Raw genomic sequence first — 9,749 nt, 5'->3', positions numbered from 1 at the left:
TAATGATTAAATTATGTATTAAAATTATAGTCATTGGAAAGCTTGCTCCGAGAAGAACATTTTGACATTTTTAATTTTATAGTAGGAGATCATTCTCTTGCAATTATGGAAGTCAAAAGAGGAAAAAAAAAATGGAAAAAAGGTTAATTTTTTTGTGATTTTGCATGTTCGTGCAAACATATTTATCACATATGTTCGCACGAACATACACAGAATGTTCGCGCGAACATGATTAAAAAAAAATTTCGCGCGAACACAATAAGTGTGTTTGTGCGAACATATAGTAAACTCAATTTCTCATTTTGCAATTTTTTTAATTTTTGTTCGTCGCACTAAAGTGGAACCCATTATTGTGGGTTCACCCATATAAAACATTGAAGTCTATATTTGAACTTTGTAAGGAAAATATAGATAGAAATAATTAATATTGATTAGACATATTTGTGAGGTGGATAGTAAAAATGATTTGTTTTTTTAAAAGTTTATCCACTTGTCACAAATGTGAAAAAGATAAAGTTGCAATTAATGCATTCATTGATAGAGGTGTTAGAAAAATGATTGTTTTTTTAAAAAAATTTATCCACTTGTCACAAATGTGGAAAAGATAAAGTTGAAATTAATGCATTCATTAACAGAAGTGTTAGAAAAAATATTTGTATTTTTGTTGAAGCAATTGAATTTTTTCATTGCCTTTTTCATCATGAGCCAATACAATTTTTAAAAAATTGTATTTTTCAATTCCAAAAAAATATGCAAATTAATATAGCTTTTGCAAACATTAGTATATGTTGAAATTTTTAGATTATGTAACTAATATGGAACCTCATGAGTCCATTACTTTCCTGCCAAAGGTAGGAACTAATAAATGGGGAAGAGGTCGTGTCTTTCAAGATATTGAACCTTTTATAAGCTCTCACTATATGTTGGTGAAACTTAACATGCTACACCAAGTGAGAATCCACCTCATCTATTGTGCTACTAGCCTCATTAACCCTTTAAACCTTTTTAGCCCACTAATCAACATCTATTGCTTTTCCTTTCACAACAATCACACACACTGTAGAAGTAACTTTTTGTATAATATTTTGAGAGCTATCTTCAAATCAAATTCTAAATTTCTTTGCTATTGAATAAATTTTATAATATTTTGATACCTTTCATCAATGAGTTCTAAATTGGGTAGAGTTTGCTAAAACTTGACTCTAATTATCTCGAGCCAATTTATATCTAGAAGCCATCAACTATTTGTTCGAAGAATTATTTTTCTATTAAGCAAAAATTGATTGTGATTATACTTCTATTATTTTCTTCATTTTCCAAACTAGAATCAACTTCCATTTTAGAAATTCCCAATTCAACCTCCAATAATAGATCCTTCCCAGGTGAAAAACTTGATATTTCTTTGAGCTCCTTGTTCTAGGTCTTCAACTATGCAACTAGATGAGATAATTCTTCAACGTTGGGTTGGTTAAAGATTATAGTATTCACATATTATCACTCAAGCAATTAGGAAAGGGGATACAAAGGCTTGGTATTTGAACAAGTAGATAATTTTGATTAGTGATCAACTAGAAGATTTGGTTAAATTTAGAGTTACTCATATGAAGTGGGTGTTGAAAAAAATTGGTTAATTATGTATTGTCTTTGATGTTACACTATATGTCATATCATTGCCAGTCAATGTATGTCTAGCTCACTCAAGCGATGAAGACAATTTCCTATATTTGTTGAGCATTCCAGAGTTTGTCAAGTTCAGAAGACAATGACTAGCCAGTTCACTCGAGTGTCAAAGAGAAGTTTGCAGAAGATGAGTGTTAACCAAGTGCACCTGATTAATGAAAGAAGAGTTGGATGGAACCAGTGTTAACTGAGCTCACCTGGTTAATGAACGAAGAGTTGGATAGAACTAGTGTTAACTACGCTCACTTGGCTACCAAAGGAACTCTATGAATATGCAATATTAACTAAGTTCACTTGGTTAACACAGGAAAATTGTTTATGAGTTAGTGTCTATTGAGCAGGACCGACTAACAAAGGATTTTCTTGTTTTGGCATATTGAGTTCAATTAATTTATTTGTTGGTTCTAGCCGATTGAGGAGATGAATATTAAGTATTCTAAGTTGTATTCAAGTTGACTTGACAATGTGAAAGATATAGATATAAGATCAAGTTGAGAATTGAAAGTGTGGAACATAAATAGAAGAGTTGAAGATGCTTAGAGGAAGCAAATTAGAAGGATGAGCATAATATCCTTGTTGAGATGCAAAAATACATTCAATTAAAAAGGATCAAGTATATAAGCCAAAACTGAGATTTGTAATCAACAATTCAGTTACATCAAAAATTAGGTTATTTCATTGTTACTTTCTAACCATTGTAGCAATGATCTAAATCTCTTAATAGAGTTGGCTTAACAACTATTTTAAAATCCTCTAACAAGGTGACATTTCTATTTGAAGTGTCTTAAAGACCTCTAATAAGGCCAGTCCTGATAGGGTGATCAAATCCTCTAATAGGTTCACACCTAACAGTGTGTTTTGTAACCTTTAAAAAGGTTGAATCCTAATAGGGCTCACTTCAGAAAAATGAAAATCAATAACTAGTTGGAATTGGAGGTTTTTCCCAAATTGGGTTTCAACGTTAAATCTTGGTGTCACTTGTGTTCATGCTATTTATTTTATTTGTATGTAACTAAGTAAAGTAAGATTAATCATAGATAATATGTTAAGATTTTCATGTTAAACAATTGCCAAGTTGGTTCAGTGTTTGTCAAGTTACAACATTTTCTAGTTTAAACCGAGTGATTGTGTGTTTACTGAGCATCAATATTTTCAATAGTCTGAAATCTAAGGGATCTGAGATTTATTATTGTGGTAATTGATTCACCCCTCCCCTCTTAGTTACTCCTCTTATATTTCCAATACTGGGAAGGTAATAAAGAGGTAGACTATTTGTCTAACTAAGCATTATCTTTTGTAAATAAAGGTGAGATAAAAGTCAAAGGCTTTAGTGAATTAAAAGATCGTTACTATATATTTATTTTGAATCATACTAAGATAAGTTGCACATTTTGGAATGATGTAACCAAAATATATAGTAACCAAGACAAATTGAGTTATTAAGAACTTTTCAAATGTTATGTGGAAACTTATGGTTCACTCTTTTGGGATCAAATCATATAAATCTCATAATGACCTATGGAAAAAGTTTGATCTAAGTTTTGACCGCATTTGAAAGAAAACTTATGTAGCTTCAACCTTTGTAAACATCTCTCCATACTTTTGATTAAACACAAAAGTTTAGTGATGACTTGTGAGGGGTGATAGAGAGAACTACTCGAGATACTTCAAATGTAAAGTTAACTCAAAATTTGAAAAGCTCCAATAGGGTTAAGATGCTTGCAATAGTTAACAATAGTTTGAATATAGATATAAATATAAAGAGATATGAAAAATGCTAAAGAAAAAAATATCTAGCCAAAAGTAGAGGGATTTTAGCTTGGTTTGTGTATTAGGAGTGGGTAAGAAGAAGGGATTATAGGACAATATATTTTTAGAATAAGGAGATTCTTTAGTATGCTACCAATACACGTGCTATAACCCAAGTTCACAAAGTGAAGCCTCTATGTGCCCTTTGAAATACTTACTTTTTAAATTTTCTTCTGATTCCTATCTATTAATCCTTACTTGATTCACATGCTTAATTTTTTTCTCCCTTCTTCATTTGATGATCTCCTCTCGAGAATATGACCTTCCTTTTATATCTTATTCTCAAGGGACTCACAACCTCTCGTGATTTCTATCCCTTTGAAAGAAGTACACCTATTCATACTTAATTATTATCTTTGGAAAATAATTATTCATTTCTAAACTGATTGATTGCTTCCTTATTTCAATGATTATTAATTGAAGAATGGATGTCCTTAAATTAAATGATCTCCCTTTACTATCTCAAGTTCCAAGGAATCACAACTCTTCATTTCATGCCTTTTTAAATGGTAATAATTGTTATGTTTTGTTTAATTTATAAATTAAATGTCATATCACAAAAAGGACATCACACTAGAGTTGAAATTATTTTTAAGTATAGAAGCTTTGTAGTTCAAACACTAATGCATCTATGTTATCATTTGTAATTTGTATTACAATCTATATTTTGTGTTGTCTAGAAATGTCATACAATTGAATTGCTTTTATTAATTTCAATTTTTTTTGGCATGACTCCATATAAGTAAAATAGAATTTGAATTTTTTTTACTATAAAATGAAGAAAATAATATAATATTATCTTATTGAGATAAGGAAATAAATAATAAATACAAATATAATATGGGAAATGGATATCACCAATGGTAAAGAGAATGAAACTTTCTTGGAAAGTTGAGTTTTCAATGTGTTACTTTAACTGCGATGAAAACATTGGTTATTGATGTCAATAACATTTTTTTCCAATCCATTTTACCACTTTCTAGCATTAGCAAGGTAGATTGAGAGTCTTTTTGCACATGCTCAATTGTTTAGTTAGGGAAGTAAGAATCATTCAAGGTCTTCGTTGACCTTGAGTCATCTCATCTCAAAGGATTGAGATATTGCCCCAGATTTGTCTAATCTTACATACTAACCTTATATAAGCAAGATAGCACATGCAAATTTTGCCTTCAAAATAAATTTAGTCATTAAGCACATAATTAGACAATATATTAATGAAGACATCTTTTGGTTTCACAAGTGATCTATAGGTGTTGAATCCATTAATGACTCTAACATGGTATTAGAGCTTCAAGTTTGTAAGTCACTTCTCAAATCTAAGAGATAATTGGGTAGAAGCTTCTCTTAAATACACGTCAAGACAAAATGAACATCATTGTTAAATTGTGGCAACTTTATAAGGCCTATTTGCATATGTGCGACAATATATTGGAGGCAAAATTTCAAGCATATTTTTAGGATTTAAGAGTATCTTGAAAGACATTTTATTTTACAATTTTATGGAGTCCTAATTGTACATATCCATACATAGGATACACCATTGTTAGGGTTAGTTGTATCCACAAGTGTTGATGAGATGAAATCAACACCTCAAGAAAATATTTTGCAAACTACATCATTGTACCCATTTGCATCATTGGTGTAAGAACCTACACCATTGGGCATGAATTGCTTTATTTAATCAATTAAAGACTTTTCTTTTTGAAATCAACAATTGGTCTTCATTATTTTGCACTTTTATTGGCTGCTCCTAGCTCGTTGCTCCCTCCATCACTTGGGCCAAATGGCCATTGGGGTCCCATCCGCTCAACCTGTTTCTTCCGACAGTAGATCAGGGGTTAGGTTTTATGCTTCTGTTGTTGGTGGCAATGTTGCCTCTTTTGTGGATGTGGCAGATTTTGAAGCCATTGTCCATGGTTTGGGGGTTCTGACTGTGGATTGCCCAAGTTTTTCCTTGGTTGTGACTCCTGTCATGGTTTGCAAACCTATCTGGTTGGAGTTGGAGGATGATATTGCCGAAGAAATTACTCATACAATTGAGGACTTGTTTGAGAGGGCAACTATTTTCAGATTTCAAGGCTTATGGCCTTCCCTTCAAGCTCTTCATGCTTGGATTTCTAAGCACTGAGACCTGTTGATTTTTGAATTTGTCCAAATTTACCCTATGGCTAAGGGTTTTCTCATAGTAAAATTTGATGTTTCCGACAACAGGAGGGCTATTTTGTGTAGTCACTTTAGTTAGGAGGATCATTACCCTTTGTTGGCCAAACCCTGGCACGAGGGTTTCGACCCTATATATGAATCTTTTTCTTGTATGCCTCTTTGGGTCAAGCTCTCGAATGTTCACCTTCACCTGTGGCTGGATTCGGTTCTTGAAGCTGTGGGTGATGCCATCGGTGACTCCCAAATGGTGGATTCTAAATCTTCTGATATCATGCATACTACTTATGCTCACATCCTCGTGGTGGTTGATACTTTTTAGAGCCTCCCTGAGAAGATCAAACTTGAGGTCCCTAATGGTTCTTGGATTCATACTCTAGACTATGAAGGAATTCTTTTGCATTGTAAGGTCTCCTCCAGGACAAGATATATTGCAATGCATTGCCCTATGAAAATGAGGAAATCAAAGAAAAGACCTTCTTGGTGGTCTGGGGCTTTGGTTCAACATTATTCTATCCTTAAAGACTTTGCTTCTATGGTTTTCCTTGTGACTATGGTTGCTGCGAGTGTCTGTAGCTCTGCCTTGTCTGACTAGGCTATTGATTCATTGTTGATTGTAGATGTCGAGGGTGCCCCTCCCTCTACGGGTCAAGTTCCTATGGGTAATTTTTTCTAGTGAGGTTTTGCTTGTTTCTCCAGTTGGGTCAGATGTCGATGCTTTGGTTTGGGAGGAGGCTTCTCTGGTGGAGGAAGGTTGGACAAAGGTTAAAGGAAAAAAAATACAAACGTTCCCAACAGTCATCTGATCGACTTCTTAGATCTCACTCTTTTGGGATTAAAGGGTTCTAAATGGTTATATTGAGTTTTATTAGGTGGCAAAAGTGTACTGTGTTATCTGTGAGGCCACCTTGGTCACCTTATTTTGGTTGGTGATCTATTTCACTTCTGGTCTATTGTATATTTTGTTTGGGCTCCATTGAAAATATTCTGATGTGCAAAGGGTTTCAGGCACCCTTCAAAACCTGTGTTACTTAATTAAAAAAAATTGGTCTTCATTTGGCAATCAATTTCAAATAAGCATCTTCCATGATCATGTAGCTAACAAGAGGGCTAAATTCAAGCAATGTTTACAGAACACCCAAAATGTACCATTTCTTGAAATTGTCAATTAATTAAAAATTAAAATAAAATGAATACATTATTTTTTCTAATTAATCATTAATTACAATAAATTGAGAATTTTGGTTGCTTTGTAGAAAATGATCTAAAGGCATGTGTGGAATGTCCTTTTTTTTTTGTCTCCAAGGCTCCATCTAGATCCATTGCCAAATGTAACAACTGAGAACATGTGTTTTTCTAACTTTAAGAGCTCTACTTGAACCCACTTGGTCAAATGGAGTTCGACGACCAATACCAAGGGCCAACCTTGCCCTTCATATGCCCAAACATGGCCCTCAATTTAAAATTTGCACATACAAGAAACCATTTGGGCTACGTTATGAAAACAAGACATCACCAAAAAGCTAGCTTTGTAAGTTTAGTAGCTAAGAAAAATATTTTTTCTAGTTTTTTGTTTCATACCAATTTTTGCTTCTTGTGGTGAAATCTAGTTTCTTATCCTTTAAGCTCACAATTCTGTTCTTGTCCCTGTTTTTGTGATTCTTGTGACATCATAAAGGTATTCAAGAGCTCTTGATCTACATGTTCACTTGTAATTTTAGTCTAACTCAGTTTTAGTACTTTTGGCATATTCTTTTGTAAATTTCCTAAAAATAAGGAACTTTCTTTTGAATAAAGGGGTCAATTGCTTGTATTGTCAAAAATAAATTGTTGTTCCTCTATTTTATGATTTTAGCATATATTTTTCAAATGTTGTTCTGAATGCATTTAATCATCATGAAGAGAAATCACAAATAGATGTCAAATTGCTCAAGTTGATATTGGAATGGATCAAATTCCACATAGATTGAGAACCCAAAAGTGTTGTCGAAAGAAGAATATAACTTGCTAGGTGAGATGAAATTGTTGGTACTTTGATTTTGTCCATTTCTTTAGATCTTTGATATCACGTTGCATCTTCAACATACTAAATGACATTTAGACTTTTCTGAAGGGTCTCTTTGTGAAGCAAAATAAGAATATGCAAGTTGAAAATGAGCTCATTGGTCTTAATCTATCAAGATTTGACAATATATAAAATCTTTTCACAAGGGCCAATTCTAATAGATTGCAATGGAGTTAAAAAAGAGGATGATCAATTAATTGTTTCTATCCTTACTATTTGATTATTCTATTTCTATTTCTACAATCTATACTATTATTGTTGTTTTAGATACTACAAAGAAATGTTTTTTCTTAAATGTTTTTGTAGCTTCTTATAAGGGAAATAAACAAATTTTAGATTTTCCTAAGACTAAGTAGAAAAACAAATTATTCTAAACGACCACCAACACCATAGATAATAGCCATCTAAGTTAAATAGTAATTGCTTGCAAAAATTGGTTAAAAGGCCACCCGTAAAACTTATTAAACTAATTTAAACTGGATTAAGTCTTTTGTGTTCATCAAAAGTGATTATAAACTCTTTTGACATTTTGTGAACAATAATATTATGTAGTTATCTCAAGCTTAAAATTATTTTGTTAAACACATGATTTTGTAATATTAAACATATCATGTGAGAAACTCGTTTTTCAATCATCTCTATTGATTAACCATTCCTCGATTCACCTCTACCCCTAGGACTTATTATTGCTCGGCCTACCAATCGGCCTACCAGTCTACATCTAGACATGAGAAAAAAGTGGAAACAATATAATAGATTGTAAATAGGGAAGTTTCTACTAAAATTTAAATACATCTATTAAAAAAAAAATACTTTCCCATACATGGATAAATCTATGAAGGGAAATCGAAATTAAAATATGATTTGTTTAAAGGCCAAAACCAAATTATAAACATGCAAGCAGAAATTGTTGTCATCACGATCAGAATAATGTTAAAGAACAAAGGCTATAAATAGCATATCAGTTCACAACGGGCTATCCCATAACTAAATCTTCAATAAAATAAGGCGAGTTTCCTATGACATATAGCTTGGGCCAAAAGTCTCTTTAGTCCACTAAGATATCCAATGATAATAGAACACTGGATAGCCGAATATTTATACAATACAAAGCGTAAGCAGCCAAGCAAGATCTTTGAGGTCAATTACTAAATCCCAGCAGATGGGTTTGCTGAATTTGCCGCTGGCACACCCATACCAGAGCCACGGGCACTTGCAATTTCTACTTGTGTTGGACCATCACACGTTGTGTAAGGACCATTGATAACCTGATCTTGCTCTACAAGTTCATCTATTTTTCGAAACTGCCAAGGCCAACGAGTATTATAGAGGAACTGCCTAAGATCAAACCGGTTGTCCTCTGGAGAATAACTCTGCGATCAAATGCAAGATCCAAAACAATTAGAGGGAACCCAATTTAGTTTAAAAAGGAATCTTGGATTCTCTCATTCAATGTTGAGCATGAGATAGGGTTACATGATCTAAACTAAATAAATCTTTATAACCTTTAGGACATCCTACAGAAGCACAAGCAGTTTTAATTTTTTCCTTGACTTATGTTTAACGTGCCAGAGTCATGCGTTGAAGAACGAATATTAGAACTCTTGATCAATTCGTAAAACAGTCTTGCAATGTGCATCCATACGGCTTCTACGATAGGTTTTTATGTAAGAAACAATATGACTTCTAAAACCAAATGATAGATGTACGCACCTCAGCATGGTACGAAGGGGTCAAGGTTGTCATCTTATGTCGATTTAAAGAATAATATCGGAAGAAATATTTAACTTTTTCTGCAACTTCTGCAGGAGTCAAGCGACCACACCATCTGTGGCAAAGGTGCTGGAGGTACAACCAGAACAAGAGAAAATTAAGACCTATTGTTGATTACATAAGTGATCTAAGACATGCTTTTATTATTAAAACCTCTCCTCAATCTCATCTCGTAAGTTATCTCTACATAAATGTCATGATTCATTAGTCCTACGAGTACTTCAATGACGACTTGAAACTTAACATAAAAAATGGAAATTAA

General features: G+C 32.9%; 1 protein-coding gene across 1 annotated transcript in view; it reads right to left on the bottom strand.

Moving 5' to 3' along the window:
• Window positions 1-8,744: 8,744 nt before the first annotated feature.
• LOC149572444 (glutamine-dependent NAD(+) synthetase-like) overlaps window positions 8,745-9,749 on the bottom strand; it is a 46,991-nt gene continuing 45,986 nt past the window's right edge. The window contains exons 4-5 of the mRNA XM_089815840.1: window positions 9,428-9,556; window positions 8,745-9,087 (exon numbers count right to left, since the gene is read on the bottom strand). Of these exons, the coding sequence (XP_089671966.1) occupies window positions 8,863-9,087; window positions 9,428-9,556 (354 nt within the window). The 3' untranslated portion in view covers window positions 8,745-8,862. The remainder of the gene's footprint in view (window positions 9,088-9,427; window positions 9,557-9,749) is intronic.

This window comes from Cupressus sempervirens, chromosome 2, assembly GCF_028749045.1.
Source record: "Cupressus sempervirens isolate cs-2001-9-10 chromosome 2, ASM2874904v1, whole genome shotgun sequence".
NCBI classification, from domain to species: Eukaryota; Viridiplantae; Streptophyta; class Pinopsida; order Cupressales; family Cupressaceae; genus Cupressus; species Cupressus sempervirens.
Note: the sequence above shows the minus strand (reverse complement) of the source record. Positions and strands in the feature narration are given on the sequence as shown.